At 41.7% G+C, this 17,991-nt stretch overlaps 1 protein-coding gene across 2 annotated transcripts in view; it reads right to left on the bottom strand.

The window, feature by feature from the left end:
* LOC139548169 (zinc finger protein 135-like) overlaps nucleotides 1–17,991 on the bottom strand; it is a 263,034-nt gene that overhangs the window by 113,093 nt on the left and 131,950 nt on the right. Inside the window, exon 2 of one of the 2 annotated variants that reach the window (XM_071357630.1) lies at nucleotides 2,541–5,020. The exons of the other annotated variant lie outside the window; for it this stretch is intronic. Within the exon in view, the coding sequence (XP_071213731.1) occupies nucleotides 3,642–5,020 (1,379 nt within the window). The 3' untranslated portion in view covers nucleotides 2,541–3,641. Of the gene's footprint in view, nucleotides 1–2,540; nucleotides 5,021–17,991 lie in introns of those variants that run through there. 2 annotated transcript variants of the gene reach the window in all.

Below are 17,991 nucleotides of genomic sequence, written 5' to 3'. Positions count from 1 at the left end.
TGGCTGTGTATAACTATGTAAATGTCTCTCGGACAAGGTGACTTTTATCCATTTCCACTCTAAAAAGTAAAGGTTCCTGGAGTATCCTTTAGGGGTTCTTCAAATTGAAACTGTGGGGGAACCCCTAAAAGTTATTTGAAGAACCTTTTGTGGGAACCCCTAAAAGTTATTTGAAGAACCCCTTATCAGGGTTCCTCGAACCTTTTAGGGTTAATTTTTTTTAACTCCCTGTCCACCCTCCCTCCATTATAAAAACATATTTTAAGAACAATATAGATTTAAATAATTCATTGTTTATTTAGTGGCACCACAAATGTGAATTAATATTTACCAAACAATTTACCAAACAAATGACAAAATTGCAACATTTCTGCAGACATGTCAGACCATAATACATAATACATTTACTTTGAATAGTGCTTTTCATGACATTTAAATATATATAAATAATGATGTACAATAAAAACAACATACATTAAAAATGAATCATAGGTAAACTAACAATATTGTAGACTTGATGCTAAATACAGATTTTTCAGCTTTAGTGTGTATATCGTATCCACTTAGTTATGTTAGGAAGTTAGCCATCTTTATGACCGGCCCTGGTAACTTCACCCCAACTTCTCTTCTCCCCAGAACACAGTAACTTAACAACATAAGTGTTTTTCTGACATTTTGGGGAAATGTAAGGGAAAATAGAAAATACAGCCCTAGCAGAGCCCCATGACCCATCGGGACGTCCTCGAGGGCGTGGATGTTCTCCCCATCAAAGGCCAGCGGGATTTCACTCTCATGGTGAAATGGATTTCCACCGATGTGCAGTAAAGGAGTGAAGAGTGGTGAAATCTGTGTCAACAAAAGTAAGAAAAGATTAATACACATACAATTAACAAAGAACATAACAAATGTTCAGCTGTAGTTTTATATCAGCATGCACACCTATGTTTATGAAGAAACAGATGATTGGTGCATAGGCATACCTTGTCACGGATATAAAGGCCACTCGGGTCCTCATTGAAGAGGTAGGGCAAGAGCAGAATCACTGCTGTGGTCTCCAGTCCTAGTAAAGTAAAGCAATGATCTTACTACACTTGCTAATTTTATTACAAAATACATTAGAGAAAGGGAAGGAATAAGAGCAAATCCCTCTTCTGTATTGTCCTTCAGGGACTGTCAAAATAGCAGGATGATGTCCTCACCCCTGCCTCGTCTCTCTACCTCTGATAGTCCTTCAATTCTCTTTTTGTCTATATCCATTCCATGGACTTGATTAATTTCTGAGAAGATCTGAAAAGATCATTTGCACACATTTGTATGCTAATAGATTTCAGTTTGTATTGACTGCTATGTAGGTTAAATGTACACTTCAAATGCAGCTGTCCTACAACATATCTGTACCTTCTTCTTGATCCCAATTGCATTGTGTCCATGTTCTGTCCTATAAGAATGTCAAAGGAAGAGAAAATGTGTCAAAGAATAGTCTTGCAAGCATTAAAACATATATATATATGTATAAAATAAATATTGAAAGATAAATGGCATCGACTTACAATTTAATGCAAAATAGAAGGACATATTGGAGAAAGCACTAGCCAATACAGTACTGCCATACAGTAACAGTACTGCCATACAGGCCTAATATCACATTTCAAGATATCTTTGTACACAAACGGCCTCCTCCACATCTCCTGATGTACTGGCCTGTCTCCTGGTAGCGCCTCCATGCTCTGGACACTACGCTGACAGACACAGCAAACCTTCTTGCCACAGCTCGCATTGATGTGCCATCCTGGATGAACTGCACTACCCGAGCCACTTGTGTGGGTTGTAGACTCCATCTCATGCTACCACTAGAGTGAGAGCACCGCCAGCATTCAAAAGTGACCAAACATCAGCCAGGAAGCATAGGAACTGAGAAGTTGTCTGTGGTCACCACCTGCAGAATCACTCCTTTTTTGGGGGTGTCTTGCTAATTGCCTATAATTTCCACCTTTTGTCTATTCCATTTGCACAACAGCATGTGAAATGTATTGTCAATCAGTGTTGCTTCCTAAGTGGACAGTTTGATTTCACAGAAGTGTGATTGACTTGGAGTTACATTGTGTTGTTTAAGTGTTCCCTTTATTTTTTGAGCAGTGTATAATATGACTAAATGTGTTTCTTTCTGTGTTTCAGGGGCAGTAAAGAAATGGAACAGCAAGGCCACAGAACATGACATAAGCAGAGCTGTGGGAGACATCCTCAAGCCCCTGGTAGAGCCGGGGGTGGTGTTTACCACTCCACCAGCAGAGCTGTGGGAGACCACCTCAAGCCCCTGGTAGAGCCGGGGGTGGTGTTTACCACTCCACCAGCAGAGCTGTGGGAGACCACCTCAAGCCCCTGGTAGAGCCGGGGGTGGTGTTTACCACTCCACCAGCAGAGCTGTGGGAGACCACCTCAAGCCCCTGGTAGAGCCGGGGGTGGTGTTTACCACTCCAACACTCCTTCAGCAGGCTGGAAAAGTGATACTGTTTTTCATACTAAGTGGGAACAAGAGTCTGTTGATTGGTCATTGGGTTCATTAGTTGAAATCAAATCAAGCTTTATTTATACAGCACATTTCAGACATGGATGCAACACAATGGCTTCACAGGAAAAAACAATGAAAATATATTTGACTCAATTTATAAGGATTGTTAATAAAATTGATTACAGACCGATTTATTATACAGCGTCCATGTGTATAAGCTGCAAGTACGTTGAAATTAAATAGTTTTCTTTTCAACTTTCAACTAAAACCAAACTTATATTGTATGTCGGGCATAGTCTTATTTTCAACGACATTTTGCAAGGTGGGATATCCCCAATGTCACAGTTTAAACGTGTCCAAATCAATAGTCCGAATGCAAAAACAGTTTGTGATAAATTGAAAACCTAAATGTAAAATGTACTATATACACAAACATCTGCCACAATAATCATATTACTTAAACAAGCACCTTATAAACTGCACAAGCACCAGAAACACTGTTGTTTTGACAAGTAGCAATAAATCAATGATATCGATTAGGGGGGAAATCAGGTTGTACGTGCTGTTGAAACTAACATCTAAAATAACACATGGAAATGGGAGATATATTTTACCTCACTGGTTAGAGGACAACATGCAGAAGACAGTCAGCTACATTTTGGAGTAATGCATTTAAATGTAGGGGTCGCTAAACAAAGGAACGCAACACTTATTTGTCATAACTCATCGATATCATGTTGAAATCAATTGTGTGACAGAAGGGAGATGAGGTTGCACGTCCTGTTAAAACTAACAGCTCAAAAACCACACGGAATCTGGGAGTAATGTGTACATCCCTGGTTAGTGGACAACTTGTAGAAAACAGCTCGCTACATTTTGAGGTGTTGCATTTTGATTAAAGTGGGTCACCAACGTGGTAAGTGTAACACAGCTCTTTTTGTGTCACTTTTTTGTTAAATAACATAAATAGTACTCTTTCAATTCAGAGCCTGGAATTTTCCCAAGTATAATATCCATATCACGCTGAAATCAAATGTATGGGGCAAACGTTTAGGGTTCTACATTGTGAAATTCCTTAAAAAACTCCTACTACATTGTGACATTAATTAATTGATATCACGAAATAACTCCTTCATGTATGTATTGTCTGATGTTTGATCAGAGATCTTTTATCAGAGTATCTCTTGTCACACTGATCACAGCTATAAGGTTTCTCTCCTGTGTGCATTCTCTTGTGTAGAGACAGATGGCAAGATTGACCAAAACTCTTCCCACATTGACCACAGCTAAAAGGTTTCTCTCCTGTGTGTGTTCTCTGGTGCACTGTCAGCTCTCCAGATTGACAAAAACTCTTCCCACATTGACCACAGCTATAAGGTTTCTCTCCTGTGTGTGTTCTCTGGTGCACTGTCAGCTCTCCAGATCGACCAAAACTCTTCCCACAATGACAACAGATATAAGGTTTCTCTCCTGTGTGTGTTCTCTGGTGTAGAGTAAGAGAGCGAGATGTTGTAAAACTATTCCCACATTGACCACAGCTGTAAGGTTTCTCTCCTGTGTGTGTTCTCTGGTGTTGAGTCAGATGCCAAGATTGACCAAAACTCTTCCCACATTGACCACAGCTGTAAGGTTTCTCTCCTGTGTGTGCTCTCTGGTGTTGAGTCAGAGTTTTAGATTCAGCAAAACTCTTCCCACATTGACCACAGCTATAAGGTTTCTCTCCTGTGTGTGTTCTCTGGTGCACTGTCAGCTGGCCAGATTGACCAAAACTCTTTCCACATTGATCACAGCTATAGGGTTTCTCTCCTGTGTGTATTCTCTGGTGCACTGTCAGATCTCCAGATCGACCAAAACCCTTCCCACATTGATCACAGCTATAAGGTTTCTCTCCTGTGTGTGTTCTCTGGTGTAGAGTCAGATGGCCAGATGTAGTAAAACTCTTCCCACATTGACCACAGCTATAAGGTTTCTCTCCTGTGTGTATTCTCTGGTGTTTTGTCAGATGGCCAGATGTAGTAAAACTCTTCCCACATCGACCACAGCTATAAGGTTTCTCTCCTGTGTGTATTCTCTGGTGCACTGTCAGCTCTCCAGATTGACCAAAACTCTTCCCACATTGATCACAGCTATAAGGTTTCTCTCCTGTGTGTATTCTCTGGTGTAGAGTCAGACGGCCAGATGTAGTAAAACTCTTCCCACATTGACCACAGCTATAAGGTTTCTCTCCTGTGTGTGTTCTCTGGTGCACTGTCAGATCTCCAGATTGACGAAAACCCTTCCCACATTGATCACAGCTATAGGGTTTCTCTCCTGTGTGGATTCTCTGATGAATTTTAATGCCCGATGAGGTGAATCTCTTCCCACAGTCAGAGCAGCAGTGAGTTCTCTTCCCTGTGGATCTCTGCAGGTGTTTATTGAGGTGTTCTGATCTGGAGAGACTCTTCTCTGCCTCTTCAGCATCATGAGGTTGTTGAGGCTCCCCAGAGGATCCACGATAGTCCCGTCTCTCTCCTGTGTGAACAACAAAGTCAGATGATTAAAGGCCCACAACAGTGGAAATCCACTGTAAAAGGTGATGCCAACAGCGTAGCCATGATGTTGTACAACAATTGACGTCTGTAATGAATGTTAAAATTATTTGACAATTGTCTTAAAATGAGCAAGAATAGTCATATATTGTCTTGTTTTCACATTAGTAGTAACATCTAAGATTGTAGACTAGAAATAAGTTATTCATGTTGTTGAAACTCTAAGCAGTGTGCCAGACGACTTTTGGTCTCCAATATAGTATAGGCCCCTTTCTGTGTTTAATAAAATTGTATGAGGAAACCGATAGTTATGGATGTACTATATCTGCCTGGAGCAAAAATGGTGAGCAAAGATTTTAGTTTTTCACAATGTATTCTGAATGTGAATGGGGGAAAACTCAGAGGAGTAACCTCCATTTCCAGGTTGCTTATTAGTACATTTCACACTACTTTGGATTATAATTGTAAGGCTCGCTTGAATGTCCTGCTTAATATAATGTTTGCTACAGTATTAAGAACTGCGTTAATGACAGTATCCATTTGGGTGGTGTCAATAAAGTTATGATTTTTTTTAAAGTATTTTTAATTAAATTTCGTTTTTCACCTTTATTTAAACAGGTAGGCCAGTTGAGAACAAGTTCTCATTTACAACTGCGACCTGACCAAGATAAAGCAAAGCAGTGCGACAAAAAAACAACAGAGTTACACGTGGGATAAACAAACGTACAGTCAATAACACAATAGAAAAATCTATATACAGTGTGTGCAAATGGAGTAAGGAGGTAAGGCAATAAATAGGCCATAGTAGCGAAGTAATTACACATTTTGAAATTAACACTGGAGTGACAGATGTGCAGATGATGATGTGGAAGTAGAAATACTGATGTGCAAAAGAGCAAAAAAAGTAAATTAAAAAAAATGGGGATGAGGTAGGTAGTTGGATGGGCTATTTACAGATGGGCTGTGTACAGCTGCAGCGATCGGTAAGCTGCTCAGATAGCTGATGCTTAAAGTTAGTGAGGGAGATATAAGTCTCCAACTTCAGCAATTTTTGCATTTCGTTCCAGTCATTTGCAGCAGAGAACTGGAAGGAAAGGCAGCCAAAGAAGGTGTTGGCTTTGGGGATAACCAGTGAGATATACTTCCTGGAGCGCGTGCTATGGGTGGGCGTTGCTATGGTGACCAGTGATCTGAGTTAAGGCGGCCTAGCAAAGACTTATAGATGACCTGGAACCAGTGGGTTTGGCGACGAATATGTAGCGAGGGCCAGCCGACGAGAGCAGTGGTATATGGGGCTTTGGTGACAAAACGGGTGGCACTGTGATAGACTGCATCCAGTTTGCTGTGTAGAGTGTTGGAGGCTATTTTGAAAATGAAATCGCCGAAGTCAAGGATCGGTAGGATAGTCAGTTTTACGAGGGTATGTTTGGCAGTGTGAGTGAAGGAGGCTTTGTTTGCGAAATAGGAAGCCAATTCTAGATTTAATTTTGGATTGGAAATGCTTAATATTAGTCTGGAAGGAGAGTTTACAGTCTAGCCAGACACCTAGATATTTATAGTTGTCCACATATTCTAAGTCAGAACCGTGCAGAGTAGTGGTGCTAGTCGGGCGGGTGTGGGCAGCGATCGGTTGTTGATTGATCGGTTGTTCTTATCGGCTGTTGAGTCTGCTGATAAGAATACGGTGATTGACAGAGTCGAAAGCCTTGGCCAGGTCGATGAAGACGGCTGCACAGTACTGTCTTTTATCGATGGCGGTTATGATATCGTTTAGTACCTTGAGCGTGGCTGACGTGCACCCATGACCAGCTATGAAACCAGATTGCATAGCGGAGAAGGTACGGTGGGATTCGAAATGGTCGGTAATCTGTTTGTTAACTTGGCTTTCGAAGACCTTAGAAAGGCAGGGCAGGATGGATATAGGTCTGTAGGTTTGGGTCTGGAGTGTCTCCCCCTTTGAAGAGGGGGATGACCATGGCAGCTTTACAATATTTAGGAATCTCGGACGATACGAAAGAGAGGTTGAACAGACTATATATATATATATATATATATATCTATATCTATATACCTTAATAAAAGGCACATGATAGCCAGCTTGGAGGTTTCCAAAAGGCATTCAGGCCAAAGAGTTCAATCTTGGTTTCATCAGACCAGAGAATCTTGTTTCTCATGGTCTGAGAGTCCTTTAGGTGCCTTTTTGGCAAACTCCAAGCGGGCTGTCAGGTGCCTTTTACTGAGGAGTGGCTTCCGTCTGGCCACTCTACCACAAATGTCTGATTGGTGAGGAGTGGCTTCCGTCTGGCCACTCTACCACAAATGTCTGATTGGTGGAGTGCTGCAGAGATGGTTGTCCTTCCGGAAGGTTCTCCCATCTCAACAGAGGAACTCTAGAGCTCTGTCAGAGTAACCATCGGGTTCTTGGTCACCTCCCTGACAAAGGCCCTTCTCCCCCGATTGCGTAGTTTGGCCGGGTGGCCAGCTCTAGGAAGAGTCTTCCAAACTTCTTCCATTAAAAAATGACTGTGTTCTTGGGGACTTTCAATGTTGCAGACATTTTTTGGTACCATTCCCCAGATCTGTGCCTCGACACAATCCTGTCTCGGAGCTCTAAGGACAATTTATTCGACCTCATTGCTTGGTGTTTGCTCTGACATGCATTGTCAACTGTGGGACATTATATAGACAGGTGTAATCACACACAATATGATTTCATGTGGCACAAACAAAAACACAAATTCTCAGTCAAAAATATAAGTCAGAATACAGCCTTTCTATTCTCTCATGTTATTTCAGGATCTCTGAATGTTCTTCCACACAGAAAGCAGTGGTAGGACTTTTACCGTGTTTATCCTCTAATGCTCCTTCAGGCTACTTGACCAGGTAAAACCCTTTCCAGACTGGGAGCATTGGAAAGGCTTTTCTCCTCTGTATCCTCTCATGAGCTTTAAGGTCCGCCATTTATGAAAATCTATTTTTACACTGGGAGCAGAAAATGGTTTTCTCATGTGTGTATTCTCTCATGCCTTTTCAGGTTAGTTAACATGGTAAAACTCTTTTCACACTGGGAACATTGGTAAGGCTTTTTTCCTGTGTGTATCCTCTCATGAGCTTTCAGGTGCCCTATCTGAGTAAAACTCTTTCCACAATGGGAACATTGGTAAGGCTTTTCTCCTGTGTGTTTCCTCTTATGAGCTTTTAGGTCCCCATCCGGATTAAAACTCATTCCACAGTGGGAACGCTTTTCTCCTGTCTTGTGCCTTTTCAGGTTAGTGAACACGGCAAGACTCTTTCCACACTGGGAGCATTGAAAAGGATTTTCTCCTGTGTGTGTCCTCTCATGCAGTTTTAGGTTCCCTAACCAGCAAAAACTATTTTCACAGTGGGAGCAGTGGTGTTGTCTCGCTGGTCTGGGCGTCTCTGGGTCTGGTTCCCCTGAAGGACTCTTCCCGCTGTCAGAGTGAGAGTCTGGTTTCTCTCCTTGCAAAGACACACAGAGTATGTCGTTAAACAGAGACCTAAATGAAACCTTCACATGATAAAACTGTCTTCCTATGAAGTTTAATCTAGACTAGATCCCTCAATAAAAGAGCAGAACTGGTCATCACAGAGTGGCTGTAGTGCTTTGTAGGCTGGGTAACTCCATTTGAATTCAATAAATTTTGACAGCATCCCTTTTGATTTAAAAAAATCTTTCCTTACATGTTTGACTATGGAAGAAGTGGTAAGAAAGTGACTTCATGTAACTGAATGTAAAAACATTCATGAGATATACAGTACCAGTCAAATGAGTGGACACACCTAGTCATTCAAGGGTTATAAATATTTGTTTTACCATTTTCTACATTGTAGAATAATCGTGAAGTAATCAAAACTATGAAATAACACATGGAATCATGTAGTAACCAAAAAAAGTGGTAACAATTCTAAATACATTTTAGATTTTTCAAAGTAGCCACCCTTTACCTTGATGACAGCTTTGCACACTCTTGGCATTCTCTCAACCAGCTTCACCTGGAATGCTTTTCCAACAGTCTTGAAGGAGTTCCCACATATGCTGAGCACTTTTTAGCTGCTTTTCCTTCACTCTGTGGTCCAACTCATCCCAAACCATCTCAATTGGGTTGAGGTCAGGTGATTGTGAAGGCCAGGTTATCTGATGCAGCACTCCATCACTCTCCTTTTCGGTCATTGGGTCGTTGTCCTGTTGAAAAACAAATGATAGTCCCACTAAGCGCAAACCAGATGGGATGGCGTATCGCTTCAGAACGCTGTGGTAGCCAGACAGGTGCGCGCCTTTCCAAATCATGTCCAATCAATTGAATTTACCACAGGTGGACTCCAAACAAGTTGTAGAAACATCTCAACGATGATCATTGGAAACAGGATGCACCTGAGGTCAATTTCAAGTCTCACAGCAAAGGGTCTGAATACTTATGTAAATAAGGTATTTCTGTTTTTTATTTGTAATAAAATGTAAAAAAAATTCTCCAAACCTATTTTCTCTTTGTCATTACGGGGTATTGTGTGTAGACTGATGAGGAATTTTATTTATTTAATCCATTGTAGAATAAGGCTGTAATGTAACAAAATGTGGAAAGATTTAAGTGACAAAAAAGGGGGTTAAAGACTTAAAGACATGTAAAAATATAGATATAATTTTTTACATCTCTTAGATATCAGACAGACACTTCAGAACAAACTTCCTTTAGATGTTCTGGGGGAAACACTGTTACTATGGTTACTGTTGTTCCATGTTTTGAATGTTATCCAATGTGTTACTATGGTTACTGTTGTTCCATGTTGTGAATGTTATCCAATACGTTCCTATGGTTACTGTTGTTCACTGTTGTGAATGTTATCCAATGTTTTACTATGGTTACTGTTGTTCCATGTTGTGAATGTTATCCAATGTGTTCCTATGGTTACTGTTGTTCCATGTTGTGAATGTTATCCAATGTGTTACTATGGTTACTGTTGTTCCATGTTGTGAATGTTATCCAATGTGTTACTATGGGTTATAGCAGTATGGACAAATATTTTTTGTTGATACTTCCATGGGTCTTACAGTTCAAAATCAAATAGCAAAATTATCCTTGGTATAACCTTCTTAAAACAGTACAATACAGGGGAAGCCCTTCATGTTGTTTAAACTTTCTTAAAACAATTCCATATAGCTTAGAAGAACCCCCCCCCCCTCCCCCCCTCAGACAGGTCTTAGACTGTAATGGGTTAAAACTATCTGAGACTTACATTACTCTGAGACTAGTTATCCTGGGATCTAACATTACTCCGAGACTAGTTATCCTGGGATCTTACATTACTCTGAGACTAGTTATCCTGGGATCTAACATTACTCTGAGACTAGTTATCCTGGGATCTAACATTACTCTGAGACTAGTTATCCTGGGATCTTACATTACTCTGAGACTAGTTATCCTGGGGAATAGTTTTAATACATTTGCAAAAAATCTAAACCTGTTTTTGATTTGGCATTAAGGGGTATTGTGATGGCATTATGGGGTATTGTGTGTAGATTGATGAGGATTTAAAAAATAATCATCAATTTTAGAATAATGGGATGCACCGATATCACATTTTTGGCCAATATTTTCCTTGCCCCAAAAAACGATACCGATAACCGATATTTACAATTTTAGAGGCCTTTTAACATTCTAGTACAGCATTCTAATAGTTAACACACACACGGATGCAGCGGTCTAAGCCACTGCATCTCAGTGCAAGAGGCGTCACTACAGTCCCTGGTTCGAATCCAGGCTGTATCACATCCGGCCGTGATTGGGAGACCCATAGTAGTTGTCTATTATTGGTGTAGAGAGGAAGACAAAGGAGAGGGATCCCACATGTGGATAGGAAGACACAAATTATCATTATTACTGGAAAATATTCATTTAAAATCCAGGAATTGAACAACTTTAGCTCTCTATGTCAAGCCAGTAGGCTACAGTAGGATGTAACTCTCTAGGTCATGCCAGTAGGCTACAGTAGGATGTAACTCTCTAGGTCATGCCAGTAGGTTACAGTAGGTTGTATCTCTCTAGGTCAAGCCAGTAGGCTACAGTAGGTTGTAACTCTCTAGGTCATGCCAGTAGGTTACAGTAGGTTGTATCTCTCTAGGTCATGCCAGTAGGTTACAGTAGGTTGTATCTCTCTAGGTCATGCCAGTAGACTACAGTAGGTTGTATCTCTCTAGTTCATGCCAGTAGACTACAGTAGGTTGTAACTCTCTAGGTCATGCCAGTAGGTTACAGTAGGTTGTATCTCTCCAGGTCATGCCAGTAGGTTACAGTAGGTTGTATCTCTCTAGGTCATGCCAGTAGGTTACAGTAGGTTGTATCTCTCTAGGTCATGCCAGTAGGCTACAGTAGATTGTAACTCTCTAGGTCATGCCAGTAGGCTACAGTAGGTTGTAACTCTCTAGGTCATGCCAGTAGGTTACAGTAGATTGTATCTCTCTAGGTCATGCCAGTAGGCTACAGTAGGTTGTAACTCTCTAGGTCATGCCAGTAGGTTACAGTAGGTTGTATCTCTCTAGGTCATGCCAGTAGGCTACAGTAGGTTGTAACTCTCTAGGTCATGCCAGTAGGTTACAGTAGGTTGTATCTCTCTAGGTCATGCCAGTAGGCTACAGTAGGTTGTATCCAAGTGGAAACAATTATCAACCCAATATGAAAAGTGTCAAATTTGGTCAACAACAAAATGAATGGCTTATTTGCTACGTGAGGTTTACTTGATCCAACAGAAGTTTCGTAATGATTAAGTTATTATGTGGACACGTGACATACCGACAACTTTGATAAAAACACTGTAGGAGTTGTCTCCAGATCACTATGCATATTCATGCTAGTAGCTTAGCATCTCTCTCCATTGAATACAGGCGGTGCATATTCATGCTAGTAGCTTAGCATCTCTCTCCATTGAATACAGGCGGTGCATATTCATGCTAGTAGCTTAGCATCTCTCTCCATTGAATTCAGGCGGTGCATTTTCATGCTAGTAGCTTAGCATCTCTCTCCATTGAATACAGGCGGTGCATATTCATGCTAGTAGCTTAGCATCTCTCTCCATTGAATTCAGGCGGTTGCCGTCAACAACCCTCATAGAATATAAACAATAGATTACAATAATAAGATGAATCCACCAATCCAAAGACAGGATAGGCGGGAGCTAGTCAACCCGCAGTGAAGCTTTGTGGACAACGACTCGCCTTGTTAGGGCGGAGAGACATCTTGTCAGTATACCAATAATCTTTGTTGTAGCCAACCCAACTCTCGCATGGTACTATTGGGGGGCACGGTGTGTAGTAAATCATCACTACATTAAAATCACTACGTGCCGTGCCCCCCAGTCTACGGTCAGCAGATAGACCCTTCTCAAATATAAATGTTATGTCACTTTTTGGAAACGGAACAGAGAAAACAAGGGGTAGCTTACTCTCTAGTCGTCTGATTCTAGACATATCAGTCATCATCCTGGGCCCTCCGTTGAAGAGGTATTGACGAGCCAACTCTGAATATCCAAAGTTAAAAACACATTTAAGGCGGTACTTACTGGTGTTAATCAGATCTCCTATCTCCTCCTCTTCATCTTTCAATGTGACAGTAATCTCCCCTTCCTTCTTCACTCCAAAAACTGCATCCTCCTCTTCTTTCACTGTAACATCTTCCTCCTCTTTCACTCTGAACGCGTCTTCCTCTTCTTTCACTGAAACGTCTTTCTCTTCTTCTTTCACTGTAACAGCCTCACCCTCTACTTCTTGTTTTACTGTGACAGCTTCTTCTTCCTTCTCCTCTTTCACGACAATGTTCAGCCCCAGAGCTTCTTTCTCTGTCCAGCAGACCTCCTCTTCTTTAACGAGAGGGGAGTAGTTTACAGACCTCATGTTCAGGGATGTTAGCTAGCTAGCTATCATTAGCGACCAGGCTAGTGCTAATTTAACCAGCCAGCTACTATAGCTGACTAATACAAAATAACGACACCGAAAGCGTATAAATAGCTTGAATCTTTCGGCTATGTTGGCTAGCAAGCGACCGAGGTGGTTGACGAGCTGTTTATGAAGAACCGTCCACTAGATTATACGTCACACTGGCAGCATCGCCTGAAAGACGCACATCGCCGTCTGCTGACTGGAGGGGAAACGCAGTTCAGGATCATATTTTATTTTCAGACAAAGATTATTGTAAATGGATTAAATTAAATAATACCGTTATATTGAGACATACAAAGACAGGAATGTGTTGATCGATTAGTGCGAATAAAAAATGTTTACTACAGCACATTTAAGGCAGTTTCATTAAGTCAAACTAAATCTAAATAATTAGCAAGCAACTGTAGGTACATACTGCTCCTACATGGTGTAACAATACATCATGTAGATGTATATAATGAACAGACTAGGTCTATACTGCTCCTATATGGTGTAACAATACATCATGTAGATGTATATAATGAACAGAATAGGTCTATACTGCTCCTACATGGTGTAACAATACATCATGTAGATGTATATAATGAACAGAATAGGTCCATACTGCTCCTACATGGTGTAACAATACATCATGTAGATGTATATAATGAACAGACTAGGTCTATACTGCTCCTACATGGTGTAACAGTACACTACCATTCAAAAGTTGGGGTCACTTAGATATGTCCTTGTTTTTGAAAGAAAATCAATTTTTTTAATTTATCATTTATAAAAACCTGTTTTACCACAAGGTAATTGTCATTCAGGTTATTAATGGGAAGAGCATTAGCAATATGTCCTGTTTGGTAACTTGTCTCGTTCAATGGATTTACATTGGCAGGTGTAAAAAAAAAACTCAGTTGATTTCAAACTGAGGAAAAACTTTTGTAAGTCTTTAACTGCATCAAAGTCTGTGGCCTGTGATGTTGGGACAAATGATAGTCCCTTATTATACAAGAGACAAAATCCACAAATTCTACAGCACAACGGCAGAGTCATGTCTTCAGTGTAAAACTAACAATGACTCAATAATCCTTCTGGGAATGTTATGATGTCATAAAGTTATGGGCGGAGTTAGAAAGTTGGCTGTCAGAAGTACAGTTATACAATGTAAAATTACTTTTAATCTGTCTGTCTGTATATTTCAAAACATGGCATTTTAGGGTGCAGTGAGATACCCCAGAGTTGGACGATACTTTTCTCATAAATCATCTTAAATATTATACTTAATTAAACCTGGAAATCAACCAATCCTCTGTTGTTAATTCAATAGAAAGGTACAATGCTTTATTATCTAAAAGTTGAAAGTGAACGAGAGAAATAAAATGGTGCTGATGAATGCTCTGGCTGGGCAGGTGTGACGTAGTTAATGGAGATGGAGGTGTGTTCTAGTGGGTCTGGGCAGGTGTGATGTAGTTAATGGAGATGGAGGTGTGTTGTTTTGGGTCTGGACAGGTGTGATGTAGTTAATGGAGATGGAGGTGTGTTCTAGTGGGTCTGGGCAGGTGTGATGTAGTTAATGGAGATGGAGGTGTGTTCTAGTGGGTCTGGGCAGCTGTGATGTAGTTAATGGAAATGGAGGTGTGTTCTAGTGGGTCTGGACAGGTGTGATGTAGTTAATGGAGATGGAGGTGTGTTCTTGTGGGTCTGGGCAGGTGTGATGTAGTTAATGGAAATGGAGATGTGTTCTAGTGGGTCTGGGCAGGTGTGATGTAGTTAATGGAGATGGAGGTGTGTTCTAGTGGGTCTGGGCAGGTGTGATGTAGTTAATGGAGATGGAGGTGTGTTCTAGTGGGTCTGGGCAGGTGTGATGTAGTTAATGGAGATGGAGGTGTGTTCTAGTGGGTCTGGGCAGGTGTGATGTAGTTAATGGAGATGGAGGTGTGTTCTAGTGGGTCTGGGCAGGTGTGATGTAGTTAATGGAGATGGAGGTGTGTTCCAGTGGGTCTGGGCAGGTGTGATGTAGTTAATGGAGATGGAGGTGTGTTGTAGTGGGTCTGGGCAGGTGTGATGTAGTTAATGGAGATGGAGGTGTGTTCTAGTGGGTCTGGGCAGGTGTGATGTAGTTAATGGAGATGGAGGTGTGTTCTAGTGGGTCTGGGCAGGTGTGATGTAGTTAATGGAGATGGAGGTGTGTTCTAGTGGGTCTGGGCAGGTGTGATGTAGTTAATGGAGATGGAGGTGTGTTCTAGTGGGTCTGGGCAGGTGTGATGTAGTTAATGGAGATGGAGGTATGTTCTAGTGGGTCTGGACAGGTGTGATGTAGTTAATGGAGATGGAGGTGTGTTCTAGTGGGTCTGGGTAGGTGTGATGTAGTTAATGGAGATGGAGGTGTGTTCTAGTGGGTCTGGGCAGGTGTGATGTAGTTAATGGAGATGGAGGTATGTTCTAGTGGGTCTGGACAGGTGTGATGTAGTTAATGGAGATGGAGGTGTGTTCTAGTGGGTCTGGGCAGGTGTGATGTAGTTAATGGAGATGGAGGTGTGTTCTAGTGGGTCTGGGCAGGTGTGATGTAGTTAATGGAGATGGAGGTGTGTTCTAGTGGGTCTGGGCAGGTGTGATGTAGTTAATGGAGATGGAGGTGTGTTCTAGTGGGTCTGGGCAGGTGTGATGTAGTTAATGGAGAGGGAGGTGTGATGTAGTTAATGGAGATGGAGGTGTGTTCTAGTGGGTCTGGGCAGGTGTGATGTCGTTAATGGAGATGGAGGTGTGTTCTAGTGGGTCTGGGCAGGTGTGATGTAGTTAATTGAGATGGAGGTGTGTTCTAGTGGGTCTGGGCAGGTGTGATGTAGTTAATGGAGATGGAGGTGTGTTCTAGTAGGTCTGGACAGGTGTGATGTAGTTAATGGAGATGGAGGTGTGTTCTAGTGGGTCTGGGCAGGTGTGATGAAGTTAATGGAGATGGAGGTGTGTTCTAGTGGGTCTGGGCAGGTGTGATGGAGTTAATGGAGATGGAGGTGTGTTCTAGTGGGTCTGGGCAGGTGTGATGTAGTTAATGGATATGGAGGTGTGTTCTAGTGGGTCTGGGCAGGTGTGATGTAGTTAATGGAGATGGAGGTGTGTTCTAGTGGGTCTGGGCAGGTGTGATGTAGTTAATGGAGATGGAGGTGTGTTCTAGTGGGTCTGGGCAGGTGTGATGAAGTTAATGGAGATGGAGGTGTGTTCTAGTGGGTCTGGGCAGGTGTGATGGAGTTAATGGAGATGGAGGTGTGTTCTAGTGGGTCTGGGCAGGTGTGATGTAGTTAATGGATATGGAGGTGTGTTCTAGTGGGTCTGGGCAGGTGTGATGTAGTTAATGGAGATGGAGGTGTGTTCTAGTGGGTCTGGGCAGGTGTGATGGAGTTAATGGAGATGGAGGTGTGTTCTAGTGGATCTGGGCAGGTGTGTTGTAGTTAATGGAGATGGAGATGTGTTCTAGTGGGTCTGGGCAGGTGTGATGTAGTTAATGGAGATGGAGGTGTGTTCTAGTGGGTCTGGGCAGGTGTGATGTAGTTAATAGAGATGGGGGTGTGTTCTAGTGGGTCTGGACAGGTGTGATGTAGTTAATGGAGATGGGGGTGTGTTCTAGTGGGTCTGGTGTGATGTAGTTAATGGAGATGGAGGTGTGTTCTAGTGGGTCTGGGCAGGTGTGATGTAGTTAATGGAGATGGAGGTGTGTTCTAGTGGGTCTGGGCAGGTGTGATGTTGTTAATGGAGATGGAGGTGTGTTCTAGTGGGTCTGGGCAGGTGTGATGTAGTTAATGGAGATGGAGGTGTGTTCTAGTGGGTATGGGCAGGTGTGATGTAGTTAATGGAGATGGAGGTGTGTTCTAGTGGGTCTGGGCAGGTGTGATGTAGTTAATGTTTGTATGATGTTGTCGTTTGTATGTTTTGTATTGTTTATAAATTATTTTTCCCAATGCAAAGTTACACCTCACTGTTCTATATATTGGAGTTATTACATTAAACCAATCAGAATTCAGAAGAATGCCAAAGTCAGGTGTGAAGTAATATGGAGGACCAGCCTATTCCCTATGATGTAAATTACAACAGAAATAACTTCAAATGTAGAACTTCAAATTAAACCAATCGTTTGCACTCATGACTTGTGATTAAAGTAAACCAACGTTTTGGAAATACAAAACGCCATCTAACCAAATATCAAAGAATGTTATCTTAGTTATCTTAGCCAGCCAGCTAACATTAGCTATATGCAGTTATCTTAGCCGACCAGCTAACGTTAGCTATATGCAGTTATCTTAGCCGGCCAGCTAACATTAGCTATATGCAGTAATCTTAGCCGGCCAGCTAACATGAGCTAAATGCAGTTATCTTAGCCAGCCAGCTAACATGAGCTATATGCAGTTATCTTAGCCAGCCAGCTAACATTAGCTATATGCAGTTATCTTAGCCGGCCAGCTAACATGAGCTATATGCAGTTATCTTAGCCAGCCAGCTAACATTAGCTATATGCTGTTATCTTAGCCAGCCAGCTAACATGAGCTATATGCAGTTATCTTAGCCAGCCAGCTAACGTTAGCTATATGCAGTTATCTTAGCCAGCCAGCTAACATTAGCTATATGCAGTTATCTTAGCCGGCCAGCTAACATGAGCTATATGCAGTTATCTTAGCCAGCCAGCTAACATTAGATATATGCTGTTATCTTAGCCAGCCAGCTAACATGAGCTATATGCAGTTATCTTAGCCAGCCAGCTAACATTAGCTATATGCTGTTATCTTAGCCAGCCAGCTAACGTTAGCTATATGCAGTTATCTTAGCCAGCCAGCTAACATGAGCTATATGCAGTTATCTTAGCCAGCCAGCTAACGTTAGCTATATGCAGTAATCTTAGCCGGCCAGCTAACGTTAGCTATTTAGCCAACTAGCTATTAGCCTAACCAGCGTAGCCAACCAGCACCGAGACCATTTAGAACCAATCTAACAAAACCTAAACGTGTTTGCAGATCAAAAGATCAGAGACATAC

This window comes from Salvelinus alpinus, chromosome 2, assembly GCF_045679555.1.
Source record: "Salvelinus alpinus chromosome 2, SLU_Salpinus.1, whole genome shotgun sequence".
In the NCBI taxonomy this organism is placed as follows: Eukaryota; Metazoa; Chordata; class Actinopteri; order Salmoniformes; family Salmonidae; genus Salvelinus; species Salvelinus alpinus.
The sequence above is the reverse complement of the archived record's forward strand: the minus strand, read 5'-3'. Positions and strand labels throughout refer to the sequence as shown.